We start from the raw sequence: 17,552 nt of genomic DNA on the forward strand, positions 1-17,552 counted from the left end.
ACCACCGCACCAATACTACAATCAAGTGTCACCATTACTAGCTACCTTTTATAATTATCACCACCAATCACCATTACCTCAAGTACTAATAAACACCACTAACAATCACCACCATGAGTAACCAATATATATCGCCAACCACCGTCATCGTTCACAAGCACTATTAGTTTTCATTATCATCCACCATAACTATCAGCCGCCACCATCAACTGCTATTGTCAAGCATTATCACCGCTAACTATTACGCACAATACCACCCCCAATCGGCTTTCACAATCACCACAACTAGTCATCTCAAAACCAACCACCATATATATATATATATATATATATATATATATATATATATATATATATATATATATATATATATATATATTATTAAAATTTTATATTTTTTATATTTTGAATAATGATAAAATTTGTAAATTCGGATGTTAAGAAACCAAACAATACATTCTTAATTATTAAATATTCAGATCTTAATATAATATCTTAATATTCATGTGTGCATTCAGATTCAAACATCTAAATCTCAACATTCCAATCATCAATCACAATCACCACCATGCCAATATTGCAATCAACTGTCACCATTACTAGCTGCCATTTACAATGATCACCACCAATCACCATTACCACAACTACTACTGAACATTACTGACAATTACCACCATCAGTCACCACTATATATCGCCAACCACTGTCATCGTTCACAACCACTATTAGTTTTCACTATCATCCACCATAACTATCAGCCGCCACCATCAACCACTCATGTTAGACACTATCACAACTAGCTATTACCCACAATACCACCCCCAACCAACATCCACAATCACTACCGCTAGTCATCTCAGAACCAATCACCATACATTTTATATATATATATATATTTTTGAATATAATTATTTTTTAAATTTTATATTTTTTAGTTTTTGGATAAAGATAAATTTTGTACATTTAGATGTTAAGAAACCAAACAATATAATCTTAATTAGTTGATATTCAGATCTTAATACAATATCTTAGCATTCAGATTCAAACATTTACATCTTAACACACATTTTAATATTCAGATGTGTATTCATATTTATATCTTAATTAATAAAAATAAACGAGGCCTAAGACACTTAATGATACTTACTTTACGATATTTGAAAAAAAGCTTTATAAATTTCAGATCGAATGGCATTTTTTCAAAATTGAAAATTGAAATCAAATAGTGCAATGCCAAATAAACAACCAAATGCACCCCCTAATTTTACTCACAACGAAAAAATTTACTCGCAGTAAGTATTTAGACCAAACTATATTAATTAATTATAGAAGTGATATGGAGTATTAAACAAGAATATACATAAACATTAAGACTTGTATGCAGTGGCCGACGACGTCGTAAAAATATTTGCCTTCAAACCTTGGCTAAGCTTTAAATTAGGCGCGGCAGACCATTGGGATCCAATTTTGTGTTTCTTCAACAATAGGGTTCTCACTGTTCCGTAGAAAGGTAATCAACAGCATCTCATTCCCTCTCTAATAATCGCCATAGGCACACATTAATTAGCTAGATGATATTAAGAACAAATATTAAAATTCCATCTTAACCGATAAGAATTTAACAATTAGTGGGGTGGGGAAATCTAGACCTAATATCACTTGGCGATAATTGAACAATTATGAAAGTAAAAGGTCTGATGTGAGAATTTGTTGTTAATTGATTTCTTGATTGCAGCATTGAATCAAGAAAACTGAAATACTTTTCCTACATTAAAATTAGTATTGTGTTTGTATGTCCCCCAAATAGTCAATGTAGCTGCAAATATTTGTACTATTAAATTGGTATGGTGTGTTTAAGTCCTTCAAGATTGTCAATGTAGATGCAAAATTTGTACTATTGAAATTAGTGTTGTGTTTGTAAGTTCCCCAAAGCAGTAAATGTAGCTACGAAAAATCTTACCAAGTGGTTTTGTTCAGTGAGTTCTCAATTTGTTTGATTGTAGTTCAATCTGGACTCTCTGACTTTTCTGTGTATGTGTACTCTTAGTGGCGTCGTTCTTGAAAACAATTTTATCAGAGTGAAGTTAAATGGATCGGGACCAAGTTGTTGCTGAATTGGTCGGAATGGGGTTTGAATTATCTGATATTTCAAATGCTGTACAAGTTGTGGGTCCATCAATTGAGGGTGCAATTGATTATCTACTCGATGATTCTCGAAGAAACAGTGCGAGTACATCAACTAGTAAAGCGTGTTTCACCAGCCGTGCTGGAACGCTGGGGAAAAGAGGTTCCTCTTCTTCGTCGTGCTCTGCAGACAAAATGCGGCAACCAAACATAAACGAATTCATTCAATCAGCAGGTAGACCTAAAAGAAGTAAGACAATGAATAAGTTGAGTATGTCTCAATCAGAAATCTTGCAAAGAGATACCGGAGGTCGAAATGTGCATCCTCCTTTAGAGGATTCTGATCTCCACATTGTAGCTGAAAAAGATATATTATCATCTTATTGTAAAGATGAAGACATTGGACCAGATTGGGAAAAGAAGGTTAAGAATTTGTTGCAGAAGCACTTCGGATTTTCATTGTTGAAGGATTTTCAGAAAGAAGCTCTGGAAGCTTGGTTATCTCACCAAGACTGTCTTGTTCTTGCAGCAACAGGATCAGGTATTAGCCCCTCACACTTTTTCCTTCTTCGCCATTGTCTTCCTTTCGGTAAGATGTGATTCTCTGTGTCTCAGAGTTATGTTTCTGCAGGGAAATCTTTATGTTTTCAGATTCCAGCATTGCTGACTGGGAAGGTTGTTATTGTTATATCGCCGTTGATTAGCTTGATGCACGATCAGTGCTTGAAGTTAGCAAAACATGGTGTTTCTGCTTGCTTCCTTGGATCTGGTCAAACTGATCGAAGTGTCGAGCAAAAAGCAATGGCAGGCTTGTATAGCATCATTTATGTATGCCCTGAAACAATTCTAAGGTATTGAGCCTGTTAATCTTTTGAACTGTAGTATTGGCTGTTGTTTGACAGATGAATTTCCTGTCTTTTTTTTTTTGGCCAGACTCATAAAACCCATCCAAAGCCTTGCAGAAAGTCGTGGAATTGCTCTATTTGCAATTGATGAAGTTCATTGTGTTTCTAAGTGGGGTCATGATTTTCGACCAGATTACAGGTATATATTCTTTTATTTGCTTGATAAATCAGGCTCATACTATTTTCTGTTGGTGGTCAAAATTTTCAGTAACCGAATAAGCTCTTCGATAAACATAAATTCTATAGCCTTTTCCCTAGAGTGCACAAAAGCAAGAAGGAACTTCTTTACCTTCCATACAGTGTTTACATACCATAAGCACCATGCCAATTGTAGTCGTTGGAGGTGGTAGTTCACATTGGGGGGTGGGGGTGGGCTCACCTTCCGTATTCTGGTTCTATGTTTGTTTAGGCATTTGATCATTCAAAAGAGAGTGTTACCAGTAACTTTTAGTGGATGAAGCCAGTGTTGTTAAAGGCGCTTAAGCTCTAAAGCGTCACCAAGGCCTTAAGGCGTACTGTTCCTTGCCAATGAGTGCAATTCTAAAGATGCGACACTAAACAATTGATATTTCACCTTTCCATGTTTTTTTCTTCAATTTCTTTGTCCATATATTGGTTATTCATGCGTATGATTATTAATCTTGGACTACATAGTGCTTGCAGTGTAGATGTGGTCTTTTGCTAGAGCAGGCTATCAAATTACACCTGACTATAGCATATCCCATTTATTTCTCTTATTCTATTACAGTGTTTTGATCTACTAGTTGGGTGTAGATATGGTACTTAATACATCATTGTTGTTAACTAATAAGAAAAATTGGCATGCATATGAGTGGGCAAACTCCTCTGATATTTCTCTTATCCAACTCCATTCTTGCCAAGCAAAAACTGCAACAAGATATTGACATAAATTTTGTATGTAATAGGCGATTATCTGTTTTGAGAGAGAACTTTAGAAAGGATACGATGAAGTTTCTGAAGTTTGACATCCCGATCATGGCACTGACTGCTACTGCCACTACTCGTGTTAGAGAAGACATTCTGCAGTCATTGCACATGTCAAAGGCAACACATATTGTTCTCACTTCATTTTTCCGGCCAAATCTCCGATTTTCAGTAAGTTAATCTACAATGTATGTATGATATTCCTTTGGTTTGATATTCCTTTTATTTCCTGCATTTGCCTTCACTGCACTGTTTCATTATTTGCTTTGTTTTGTGTGAAGGGTGCATTCTTTCTCTTATTTTTCTTATTTTGTTTGTGGAGGGGGTTGCAAAATGTTTGAGAACACATTTCTTGTGATTTTTATACACAGTGTTTCATACTTAAATTTTGACATTATGTTTGCCTATCAATTGCATCCTGTAATTCACACTCAAGAACTAAAGTACTACTTTCTTTGATCATAGTTATGGTATTTTAAGCTAGATCCTTAGTCTTTGTGTCACTTTATATCTGCTGCATAATACGATGAAAGGGATATACTGCATAAGTGCATATTAATATGGTTGGTTTCATTTGAGTGTTTTTAATTTTTTTGCTACAATATTAATGCTTGAACCTTCTAAAGATACAGTCTTCACTCTAAGAACATATGCTGATAGAAATAATAACAATTCACGTCATTTCTGCTGTTTGCAGGTGAAACACTCTAGAACATCATCTATAGCATCCTACAAGAAGGATTTTCATGACCTGATAAGCACTTATTCCGGAAAAGGGAAGTCTTGCTGGAAAAATAAGTTAATGTCTACAAATCTGGAGGAGAATTCTGAAAGCTCTGATAGTGCTTCCAATGGTTGCATGGATGAACATAATGGAACTGATGAGGTTAATGTAGACAACACTGACGGAGATGCTATTTCTGAGAGTGACGATGAAGTATGTTCTCCTGGGAGATATGGCTCAGATCCTTCGAAGGATAGACAATTGTCTGTTGAGTTTCTGGAAGATGAGTGTGATTTTGTGCAAGATGTTGATGATTTGGATGGTAAAACTCTGTTTTGGGACTATTCATTTAGACAGTACAGATCAAATTTTAAAGAGAATTTGATTGAATCCATCTTCCATGTCACTAAAGATTTACACAACAAATAACTCGATCTGTTATCAAAAGCCATCAGAGACCTTGGAATTTTTTGTGTGTAAATATAGAGAATATTTTTAAAATTTTAATAGTTGTTACCTTAGTGTGGATTGAAATTACTCCGTTTGTTTTGTCGTATCTGCAGCAGTACTTTCATCTACATTCTAAAGTGTTTAAGTTTGAATTCACTTACTGGCAACAATCACTGGACAATCTATCATCACAACGGTGCAAGATTGTTTAGTATGAGGTTTTAAGAGGATATAATCTTAGCTTGCCAAAGAGATGGCTTATCCCTGGTAAATTGATAGAAGAAAAAACCTTGCATCTTCTTATCCTATGACACTACCCTCCTACATGATCAAAAGACCACATATGATGAATGTATCTCATCCTACTCTTTCTTGCATTCTCAAACTTGACCTTTTTGTGTCGTAGATAGTCTCTTCTTTTTTTAATAACCAAACAAGTGAAATGCTTTTTGTGGATTTTCCTCAGCCTCTAGCTGGCAATGTAGCAGCTTAAGTAAAGACTTCATCTTCTTGAAAGCAATGTCCAGGACTCCAGGGTACTTTTTAGGGGTTTCCTCAATTTTTCATTGTCTACCTGGAATATAAATTTGTTATGTTAAATTGTACGCTTGGTCATTTACTCCTATAATTTACTTTATGAATTCAAATAAATTGTACTGATGTTAAAATTGCTGCAGTTTCTTGTGGTGAATTTAGTGGAAAACTACCACTGAAAGGTTGTAGTGATTTTGTGTTGCCCAAAACACCTGATGTACCCAGCAACCCAGAAGAAAGAGCAAAGCTTCGGTACAAAGCATTGGAAGATGGACCAACAATAATCTATGTCCCAACTAGGAAAGAAACATTAAGTATATCAAAATTTCTTTCTAGATCTGGGATCAAGGCTGCTGCTTACAATGCTAAGGTAATTGATATATCCAATCAGTTATAGTAATTATCTCGCTCTTCCTCTGATTTTATTGATGTTGAGTTTATTTTGCCACTAAATGATAATTGTTTGAAGGAACGAGAAAAAAGTATTTGTAAATGTTTGAAAGACTTCAGATTTTTGCATAGCCTCACGATGTAAGGGCAAGTCTTTAAGATGCAAAATACCATAGTTGTGAAAGTGGACTAAATGTGATCATAAGCATGCTGTTCAATTGGTTTGCTTCCATGTAATTAGGTATATCTTGTCACTAGTGATATTATGCGTTACATGCCCTGCTAGATTAAAGTCAAGGTCTAAATATGTCACAGCCCAAGTCCATGGACGTATTGTCCTTTTTTTCCTAACAGACCTTACGGATTTGTCCCTTGGGCTACGCCACCATCGAATCCAAAAGCGCACGTACCATGTGAACTTACTTCACTCATCTCTCAAACTTGGGATTTGCCTATGTTGTCATATGTACCCTTCTTTGGAAGCTTGCCAGCTTAGCAGCCCTCCATCCCTTCTCTTTGACCTGCCTGCATCAAGCTGCCCACCGTCATGAGCATTCCACAAAACGATGCTACTCAGGATTGAAGTTGCGTGATATACTTTTCCTTGTGGATGGAGAAGTGACATTTTCTTTTTCTTGCTTGTTTCAGTTGCCAAAATCACATCTAAGGCAGGTGCATAAGGAATTTCACGAGAACACTCTGCAGGTAAAGTTAAGGTGATGTGTTAGAACTTAGATGAAGTAATGTAAATACACATTTTGTATATTATTTAACAGGTTATTGCATATCTGAAGGTCTTTGATCCATTGCATTCAATATTCAATATTTTAGACTGATCTGTGCATATTCTCTCGTGTTCAGAGGAAATTCAATGTTGAACCTTTTACCCTCATTTTTGTGCGAGTCAAGTTGGATTAATCTTTATGTCCTCATTTCTTTATAGGTTATTTATCTGACCTTACGGATTTTAGAATGTCATCCCAATAATTCCTTGCTGAACTTTCCTTCTCTGGAATTTATAAGCAGGAATTTGGGATAGATAATACGCATATACTTCCGAACAAAACTATGTTTGTTGAAGCTGATGTTTAATATTGGCTGGCAGATCCTGACCTAATTAGTTATTTCACTTTTGAGAATTGTTTAATTTGATATCCTATTATAAACTGTTGCATATTACTTTTCAGTGCTGGCTATCATCTTTTACTAGTTTCAAGCATTTTGCATGCCTGTGTCCACTTTAACTCTTTGATAAAATAGCATCTTTAAGATATCCTGACAGCAGATCGGCGATTTTCTTGAGCTTAAAGTTGTTTTACTTACATTTATGTTTTACACTTATGCATTTACTAATTGAGGCTATACATTGTACTTTTGGAATTCAGGTCATTGTCGCAACAATTGCCTTTGGGATGGGAATTGACAAGTTAAATGTGCGAAGGATCATCCACTATGGTTGGCCCCAGGTGCAATTACTCAGCTAGATTTCCTTAATGTTTTTTGCTGTTGTTTTACTCGTGTAAACGAACTACATGAAAATCTTGACCACATTCTCATTTGGTCTTTCTTCTTTAGCAATATGATTGTACAGATGCTTATGGGTGTACTTAAGAAGCATTATGTTTAGGACCTTGTTCGAACTATTTTCTTGTCATTGCTTCTGGTGTTACATGGCTTAAATTTCATTTATGCTTCTTGGTCAATTACAGAGTTTGGAGGCTTATTATCAAGAGGCTGGTCGAGCTGGTCGGGATGGAAAAGTTGCAGATTGTGGTCAGTTAATTTGTTTCTTTTTATCTGTGGTTTATTTATCATAATCTTGAGATAGAATTTCTACTTCAAAGAGAACAAAATTGTCATCCACCGGTTCTATCATTGATAGTAATGCTTGGGATGGTGAAATGAAGCAATTTCCTGTCCCATGCATGAGACTCAGTTTCTTGGAGAAAGAAAGTTAAACTCAACAATGAGCCTTAAAGCAGTGCTGATTTTAGCAAAAAACTGGAAGTTCTATGATAGAATTCAAAAGCTGAGAACTTGGTTTCTTCAAATACTTAAATATTGGAATTTGTTGTCATGGGAAAAGGTTATGAAACCTCTTATTATAGTATAATATGGATGCCCACAGAGAAATATTGGCATAAATACATGTCATTCTTTCACCTTTTCTTGTCTGTTTGACATATTTGATGAATTGATTGACTTTAAAAACTTAGGAGCTAATCCTAGAATCATATCAAAATGTATTAAACATCATAGGGTCAAAATGGTTCTCATTAGAAAAAGTTAAATAAATGTTCGACCAAGTGTTTTCTTGAAGGTACTTAGTTTAGAAGGAAAAGTAAGACAAAAAACATAATAATGACACAGGGACAATAAGGGAAGAAGTGGAAAGATTTAGTGCACAGACTAGAAAAATAGATATGGTGAAAGGAAATCTGACATTGTCAAAGTACTACTATATGAATAGCTATGGTGATAAGGAACCTCATGCCTTCTTCTTGGTTTAGCAAAGTTTGTCCTGCTGTGCATTAAGGTGTGGTTTTGATACACTTCACCAAATGATCTCTTATTCAACTTGTATTATCCAGAAGAGTCACATTTATCTCATAGAGCTGGGACATCGGCTCCAAAGAGGCACTACATGTATATTTAAGCTGTTCGATTTCTTGTGAAACAGTTCTGTATGCAAACTTGTCAAGGACACCTACACTTCTACCGAGTCAAAGAAGTGAGGAGCAGACAAAACAAGCATATAAGATGTTGTCTGATTGCTTCAGGTTGTAAGATAATTGTTAATTGAACGGCTTCGACTAGTATTTTGGTTTTCCATCTTATGTGTTGGTTATGTTCAACAGATATGGAATGAACACTGCTTGCTGTAGAGCCAAGACACTTGTGGAGTACTTTGGCGAGCACTTCCTTTTGGAGAAATGTCTGGTGTATGTCAAGAACACTTGCTATTGTGTTTTCTCTTTTGTTCCTTACAAGCTGCTTCATGTCAAGGGTGTGTGCTTGTGCTTTTCTTTTGATTTTCTTCCACTTTCCCTTATGGGGTTGGTGTGGAGGGCACATAATGTCCGTAGCCTGGTTTGTTTCTAATATTTGACTCCTCTTAGGTTAGTCTAGAAGTTGAGGTTTTAGGTACTCGTTTTGTCATAGGACATGCTACGTAAAAGAGATGTTCATTTCTAGCAGTTTGAAGTAAAATGACTTGCTATGCATGTAAAGATGTGCCAAATGCATCCCATTGCTAATATCTTTTTCAATTCATGCTTACTGATGTTTGCCTTTATCTATAGATTTTCCTGACTTCCGATGAGATTTCACTTTCTTATTTTATGTCTTTTACCTGGTACATAATGCACAGGTGTGATGTATGCATCAAAGGACCACCTGAAAGACAAGATTTAAAGGCTGAGGCGATGATCTTCTTGCAAGTTGTTGCTGCTCATTGTGTGAGTACGTCTGGCATCTCACATTTGCTTGTGCTTCTTTGTACTTCTGTCATCTCATTTTGGCATTGCTGGTCTTTGTTAATCCTTTCTGGTGCAGAGAAATTTTGCAGACATCTCCTATGGTGGCTATGAAGGGAGACTTGGTGACAGGCCAAACATCAAGGCTTTAGTCAGCAGAATAAGGGAACAGGTACTAGTTCTGCTCAATGCCCTCGCTTTCTCTCTTTTCCCCTCTCCCTCTCTCTCTCTCTCCCTCTTATCCCTTTCTATCTGCTAGTTTGATGTGCATGACCCATGTGAAATTGTCAGCGAAGGCCTGTTAGAAAGCAGTTTGATGTGCATGACCCATGTGAAATTGTCAGCGAAGGCCTTTAGAAAACATGTCTACCAAGGGTATGACAAAGAGACCTAAAAATTTTTCCTTCAATTTGAATGAGCTTCTTGTCACTAATTTCTGGATCTTTCTTGCACCGCTAATAGAGTTCCCTGGAGATATATGCTGTTTGTAATTCTGGATTGCTCTTGAAGAGCCTTCTTCAGAATCTTCTTTGAATCATATGTTGGGATGCTTATAATAATCTGTAATTCTTTGTCTCTTTTGTGTAAAGCTACTATGTCATACTGAAAGTAGCTTTAACTTGTCGAGCAGATGTCCTCCACCTACATGTTAATCCTACTCTAGTAAGTTGTGTTTAATTTTGCTCATCTCTGAAAGGCTGCCTATTTTCTTTTACAGAGAACTTTTACCATCCACTGTGCATTAATGCTGGTATACTATACCACTTTAAAGTTACTCATGCGACTTTCTATTCTTGTAAATCCTCGTACTTATTGAGAAAGATCTTTATCTCTACGTTTTGAAGCCAATCTTTCAACCAGCATATAGCGTCGACTCTACCCCTTCTATTTCGTGTTCAATTGGTGTAAGAGAATAACAATATATTTCTTTTGCTGAAATAGATCTTCTTTTTTATTGTTTTACAACATTGTTGTTAATACTCTTTTGTATTTACCTTTTCCTATTGCAACTCTAATCTTGTCATTTGTTTTCTGTATATTGTGTTGTAGTATCAGCAATTTAGTGCAAGTGACATCTTGTGGTGGAAAGGTCTTGCTCGACTTTTGGAAGTTAAAGGATTTATTAGGGAGGGAGATGACATGGTAAGCTTTCTGCATAATAACCGTAGTTATTTCACATAGGTACTAAGTTTTGGCACTATGTTTCTCAAATCCATCCAATCTTTATTTACTTTTACGGCCCTATCTGATATATCCTTCTCCTTTTATACTTCACTGCATTATGGGTCAAGTCAGTCATGCTGTTCTCGATGCTGAAAACTAGGATCTTAGAAACATGTACGATGTGGCAAGGAGGGGAAACAAATACTTGGAAGCCTTTCTAATTTGCTATTATTGGTCTAATGAAGGTTCAGTTAGTTTGTTCCTTTTTTTGTAAGTCAAAAGGTTTCAGTTAGTTTATTCCTTTTTTGTAAGTAAAAAAGTTTCACTAATAAACATCAAGTTGGTTCAGTTAGTTTATTCCTTTTTTGTAAGTAAAAAACTTTCACTAATAAACATCAAGTTGGTGTCATACAAGATGTGCGTGTGACTTTGCTGGAGTTATACATTATCTTCCACCAAGTTTGACCAACTGTCCATACAATATGGTATTTTTTCATCATACCGAAATACAGGTGAAATAGAAAAAATCTTCTAATACTTTCTCCGTCATTCTCGCTATTATGAAACATTCTCCTATTCCATTCGTTCCATATACTCCAAATGAGACAAGATGGTCTTGTCTTTCATGTTGCTGTCCCTTCATTGCCGATCCTCTTCAATCTTCAACTAGTAATTGTTTCCTTCACTGTCCGTGATAAAACCCAACAGATTTTAAACAATGAGAATGCAACACCCCATAGTTGTAAAGCCAAGCTCCGATGCAACAAGAGATGATTAGTATCATCTCCTCCAGATTCTTTGCACATACAACACCAACTCACAAATATCCTGCTGCTCTTTCTTGTGTTGTCTCCTGTTAAAATTGCATCTCGCACTGCACACCAAACAAAGAAATTTACTTTGGAAATTTGGTGTTCCAAACCTTTTCCCACGTATTGCTGTTGTCTCTCCTTTCTGACAATTCTAGATAATAGGTTTCAACGGTGTTTAGCATCCAGCCCCTCCGTATCAGTTTATCGCCTCCCTCATCCTCGGTTGGAGAATTATATTTTCTGAAAGTATAGTATTGCTGTTATAATTTGAAATGTCCTAGATGTGATCTTTTTATAATTAAGAAAGAGGTCAAGGGTTTTGAGACAAAGCAAAAAGAAAATAGATGATTTTAATGGGACAGATGGTCTTATGATTAGATTGTCCTCCAGGAAAGTTACATTATTTTGAAACGTTCTATGAAGAACAAGACATTTAATTCCTCCTTTGCTTTGTTCCCCAGACCCCACCTTGTGGGATTACGCTGGGTATGTTGTTATTGATTTGTTCATTCTATATTTGAGATTTGCTTGTTTTATCCATCTGGTTCCTCCTGCTTGATGGAGGATGTGGCAAGATAGAACTAGCCAAACGTGTGAAAGTTTGATTGTAAAAACAGCTGCTGTTTCACGACAATATTGGCATAATGCCTATTAGAAATGATAATCAAGATATTTCCTGTATCTTGAGCGGTATATTTCTGGGAGGGGGGATAAATATTTTCATTTGGTGCAATATTTCCACTTTCTTTATGTTATGCTGCCTTTGAAATCAATGTTGAACTGGTAGTATGTTTGTACGTGGTTATTTTCAATGACACGGCTGATCATTTTTGGGGAATGTTACAGACCCGTGTTCAGATAAAATATCCAGAACTAACAGAACGTGGAAGGCAGTTCCTGAGTTCTGAAACAGAGCAGCCATTTCAGGTTTATCCTGAAGAGGATATGTTGCTGTCTATTAGAAGCCCCAAGTCTTTTTCCAGTTTTGCTGAATGGGGAAAAGGGTGGGCTGATCCCGAGATCCGTCGCCAACGCTTGCAGAGAAAACGAACGGGGAAATCTCCAAGAATACGAAAATCGCGTAAACGTAAGCCTGATTGTAGTACAGTTCGAGGAAGGTTGACTTCCAAGCTATCAAAAAAGTGACGCAAACGTGAACTATTGAACTGGTTAAAAAGAATGTGACTATTGAAGATTGAAACAATCAGCCTTTTAACAAAGATTGAAGATTGTAATTTGCACGATCCCATTCTTTATTTATTCATCCACTTTATATTCTGGTTTTTGATTGATAGATCCTTGTCGGGTGTCACGTTTGTTTTCTTCAGTCTTTATTATTATTACTTTTTTTTGGTCTAAACCTAGCTCCAAACTTGGAAATGTAAGTGAAAGAAGATTTAAGTGGAAAAACAGTACATGCAGAGGGGGCTTATATACCCATGTATGAAGATCTACATTCTGTGTTGAGATGCACGAGGGCCTGAAGCAAAATGGAACCCTAAGAGACTCCTAATTGCAACCGTTCAACAATCTAACGTGAACAGAGAGTCTTTGCAGCGTCATTTTGGATGATTTAAGTTTTCTCTTTTTCCCAATGACATCGATAATTCACCTTATGGAATGATATCTTCATTATACGACTGATAGAGTGAGAAAGTGATAATGAAAAACAAAGGAAAGATCAAGCCTTTTAACGTGAATTCAGGATAGGAAATCAATGACTTAAAATAAAAGAAAGATGTCGGTAAAAGTATAGCTCCCTTTTCCGCCGTTTGGTTTTTTGGCATATGATATGACTTATATACTTATAAGTAAATTAGAATACCCATAACAACAAGCGCATCTGGTGTAGTGGTATCATAGTACCCTCCCACGGTACTGACCAGGGTTCGATTCCCTGGATGCGCATGTTAAAATTTTTTTGGCTTTATTCCCTTTCCATGTCCTTCCAAATTATAAGTCCCAGAATCTTTTCTTTTCCTTCACCTTTTTCATTCCACTTCCAAAAATGTTATATTCACTCCAAATTCTACCATTATAAAGTTCCGTATTTAAAAAAATAGAGTGTGCATTTGAAAACTAAGCAGAGAAGGAACTTTATTCTCCACAAGGAACTAATATAAAGTCATGCTATTTTCAAGTCTACCCCTACACACAGCAAAGAATCTATACCCCTTCTATTATTTCACTCCAACAACTCTTTTATAATTGGTGAATTCTCAGCAGAGCCTCAATGTATTTTAACAACATCACCTTTGCACTTATAGGTTTCTCAACATCATTCTTGCTATACTTGCCAAACTTGAGGAGAAAACAGAAGCAGCAGATTGCAGCAGAGAAATTGAGGATAATAACAGAAGCATTAGAACAAGCAGAGGAAAGAGTTTTAAGGTATGAAGAAAGACACGACAAAATACTAAACCAAATATGTTCACATTACATTGTAAGTCAAGAAATACTAGAGGCACTTGGTGATGCTCGAGAAGCAATGAATGAAGCACTAGAATTTGCTATTACTCTCAGAAATTTGCAGCTAGAAGTTATCAGATTGTACCCTGAGCCTGATGAAGGTGCTTCTAGGCCTGTTTGGTTACTTGGGAAATCAAGAAGACAAAGGAAAAATAATTAGAGTAATACATCATGCATTAGCATATATCAAGAGTTACATTCCTCTTTTCTTTTTCTTGATCACTAAAAACAAGATAGCCAGGACATTAATAAACATCACAGCCAACAAATTGATATATGTAGACTATAGTATTTGCTTTCTTCTCTAAAGCAAAAGATCTGCCATAACTCTTTTCTTTACATTGAAATCTTTGTACAAAAGCAGGCAATTTCTCTGATTTGTGACTATGGAAAAAGAAATTTAACAAAATAGTTAGATAGAACCGGACCAACTTAAAAGACTAGACACATGATTAGTTTGATTTGGTTTGATATGAAAGAAAAAAAACGAATGAAACTGATATATAAATTTATTTATTAAGATAAGTACTTTATAAATTTATGTAATTTTTTTCTTTACAAATTAGTCTAGACATATTCTGTTCTTTGTTGTGATGTAGTATTTAATAAGACTGTTACAAAGGATCTACTTTTGTTTATTTTAAGTGCTTGATTTTAATGTGTACGGTCATTTTCTTAGTACAAGTTGTATAAAAAAATTCAATCTCTTTGTGCTTTGAGATCTAGTTTACGAAAAGTAAATGGGGCATATCTATCATTTTGATTTCATATAACGATTTATTTATTCTTTTAAATTTTGTGAAGTTTGAAAGCATAGATGAATCTATCAACAAAAAGAAATGATTGTCATGGTATACGGAGAAAATTTCTCCATAAGGACGTCTCAATAGATTATGTATAAGTTCGTCTATTTGATAAATACTTGCTAAATATGTATTGGCTAGTGAAAAAAATTCTCTTAAATTTAATACATTGAGCGATATCATCTAAACTGTAAGACTAAAATAACTCACCAAGAAAATATGTAACAAAAATAAGTTAGAACGGGGAAAAAGAGCTTGGGAAAAAAGAAGAAAGAAATGAGAAGAGAAACATAGCCTGTTTGAATGAGCTTATGACTTTAGACTTATAAGTCATAAGTCATAATTGAGGAATTTTAACTTATAACTTTTGACTTATTTTGGTTTAAAAATAAGTGTTTAAAGTACTTTTTTATCTCACTCAAACACTACAAAAGTGCTTAAAAACTATTTTGGCTTAAAAGCACCTAAAATAAGCCAATCCAAACAGGCTCATATACCACGGGTACTTTTCTAAGTTGCCAAATTATCTTAATTTGAGAGGAAAAATTAAAGTTCAATTTGTTCAAAGAAAAAACTTGGAGGTTATATGTAATTTAAGGTTATTTTAGGCACAAATGTGATTTAAGTTTTTCCAATTTGATATATATATATATATATATTTCGTTCCATCCATGGTTGTAAAAGACTCCGGTGTAGCACTGGCAATTCCCATCTTTATCTGATATAATAAAAAATGGAATCCTGGTTCAAGCCCCGGCAGCGGAAAACCTTTTTTTGATATGTATTTTCCCTTATCATTTGTGTAATTTTATTTTTCAACCTTTCAATAAATAAATGTGAAATTCTCAATATTATTGACAACTGTAAACACTTAGTTGTTTTCTTTTGACAAATCTAAACTAACAAAAAATTGCTCCGAAACACCATTCTTTAGACCAAACAATCCTCACAAGTAAACTGTAACAAAATTAAGGAAAAATAAAATGAAAGCAATTAAAGAAGTCAGATAAATTATTTGTTATTTTATAAACGAAATACAAAAAAAAAAAAAAAAAAAAAATTATTTGTTACATTTCGCTACAAGTGTAGCGAAATGCAACAATCCGGACTGGAACAGTAATTATTGTGGGTATTTCGTTGGTTATCCAACGAAATATCCATTTTGGTGTAAAAAAAAAAAAATGCATCCTATTTTGGGCTATTAGCTCCAAAAACAACCCATTTTGGCGCCGGACTCTATCTATCTAATCATCTAGTAGAAATGTTCTCCGTGAGAAATATTTTTTAGCAATCAAACATTAAATAATAATATACTTTTTGAAATTATTCTCAAATAAATATTTCTTAGGGAGAAGCATTCAAAACACACTCCAACTTAAAATTATAATGGTAAAATTGAACTAGGTGTGAATATGTAAAAATCTAGTATTAAGATGATATTTTATCTATATGAATCCATTCTATATAAGGATAGTTTTGACCAAACCATTATTCTTAAATTCGAGTTTTGGTAGGTCTGAAAATGGGCGATTTTCATGAAAATGTGTTGTGAATTTGGAAACACTTCCTCAATGAAAGTTGTAGATATTTCAAATAGCTTTCCAACGGTAGGTCGCCCAGCCCAAACGGAGTTACGTACAAGAAGTTATGTCCATTTTACCGAACACTGTGCAGAACCGACACACGCCGTCTTTTCAGGCGCGTGGGGGCGCGTGTTTCTCCGGGCCGATCGCGCAAGTCTGAGTATTGAGCTGCAGAACATTGCGCGATGGTCCCGCATCGCGGACCAATCGCGAATCGGGTCGGATTCAGGTCAAAAAGTCGGGTTTACGCGTTTTTCGGTTATATTTAAGGTTTGGGGTTTATTTCCCCAAAGATCAAAATTTACCCTAAAGTCAATAAGAACAAGTCCCAAGCCTCAAGAACCATACAAGGTAAGTGTTACTATGATTCTAGGTTGAATTCAAGTTCTTAATCCCTTTCTAACATGATTTTATGACCAAAACCTAGGGTTTGCAACATAATTCTTTCCAAAGTAATTCAAGCTAGGGTTTGGGTATTCTTCATTTTTTGTTAAACCTTGTTTAACAAATTAAGGTATGTCTCCTTTTTCTTATTTGATTTGTATGTCTCTTTAAAAATAAAATCCTTTTTGAATATAAAGGTAATTGATATGTCTCTTTTGCAAACTCTCTTGAAAGATTGATTCTTTATAAAAGCATGTGTTGAATGATATGATGAATTGGTTTTACACTTCGAAATTTATTACATGTTTTGATTAATGGTTAATGTGCGTGAGGGGACAAGCCCACATTAAATCTAGATTGTAACAAACCCTATATATGTATGTGATATTATGAATCATTTTCTTCTATAAGAGATGATCAGTGATGATGGTTAATTTTGGTATTGATGATTTTACAAAGGAACTATGACAAAGAAATTTGTTTAAAGAAGTTTTCAAGTTATCTATGAAATTATGGATTTTCGTAATGGCATAATGAACTTTAATGCTATTTGATGGTGTGACTATTTTGAGACAAATTGTGATTTATGAATTTTGTTGTTGTGTTTGGCCTAGCTACTCGGGAGGAAGGGTAGCCACTATCCTTGTCATTGCCTAGCTATTCGGGAGGAAGGATAGCCACCGATTAGTAATTACCAAAATGACATTCAAGCCTAGCTATTCGGGAGGAAGGATAGCCACCGACATGGTTCTCCAAATGTGATTTATGCCTAGCTATTCGGGAGGAAGG

At 35.2% G+C, this 17,552-nt stretch overlaps 1 protein-coding gene and 1 non-coding gene across 3 annotated transcripts; both read left to right on the top strand.

The window, feature by feature from the left end:
* Window positions 1-1,388: 1,388 nt before the first annotated feature.
* Window positions 1,389-12,842, top strand: LOC132064262 (ATP-dependent DNA helicase Q-like SIM). 2 transcript variants are annotated; one of them, XM_059457178.1, is made up of 16 exons: window positions 1,389-1,510; window positions 2,048-2,665; window positions 2,756-2,975; window positions 3,058-3,168; window positions 3,956-4,145; window positions 4,672-5,020; window positions 5,826-6,052; window positions 6,721-6,777; window positions 7,458-7,538; window positions 7,782-7,845; window positions 8,753-8,852; window positions 8,931-9,014; window positions 9,443-9,530; window positions 9,628-9,720; window positions 10,599-10,691; window positions 12,371-12,842. In XM_059457178.1, the coding sequence occupies exons 2-16, from the start codon at window positions 2,089-2,091 to the stop codon at window positions 12,668-12,670; spliced, it is 2,634 nt and encodes an 877-aa protein (XP_059313161.1). In that variant the 5' UTR covers window positions 1,389-1,510; window positions 2,048-2,088; the 3' UTR covers window positions 12,671-12,842. The 2 variants fall into 2 exon arrangements, 1 of the variants encoding a protein (XP_059313161.1); XR_009416522.1 differs by lacking the exons at window positions 1,389-1,510; window positions 12,371-12,842 and having other exon boundaries at window positions 1,539-2,665; window positions 9,443-9,534.
* A 519-nt stretch (window positions 12,843-13,361) lies between these two features.
* Window positions 13,362-13,432, top strand: TRNAG-CCC (transfer RNA glycine (anticodon CCC)). The gene has a single exon. It is a non-coding gene; the product is annotated as a tRNA-Gly (tRNA).
* The last annotated feature ends 4,120 nt before the right edge of the window (window positions 13,433-17,552 follow it).

This window comes from Lycium ferocissimum, chromosome 7 (assembly GCF_029784015.1).
Source record: "Lycium ferocissimum isolate CSIRO_LF1 chromosome 7, AGI_CSIRO_Lferr_CH_V1, whole genome shotgun sequence".
NCBI lineage: Eukaryota > Viridiplantae > Streptophyta > Magnoliopsida > Solanales > Solanaceae > Lycium > Lycium ferocissimum.

Excerpts from the sequence above, each read along its gene's own strand:
- LOC132064262 (XM_059457178.1), top strand. The coding sequence starts at position 2,089 with ATGGATCGGGACCAAGTTGTTGCTGAATTGGTCGGAATGGGGTTTGAA. Across the intron at positions 4,146-4,671 it reads GGCCAAATCTCCGATTTTCA|GTGAAACACTCTAGAACATC; the intron begins GTAAGTTAATCT and ends TGCTGTTTGCAG. Across the intron at positions 8,853-8,930 it reads ATGTTGTCTGATTGCTTCAG|ATATGGAATGAACACTGCTT; the intron begins GTTGTAAGATAA and ends TATGTTCAACAG.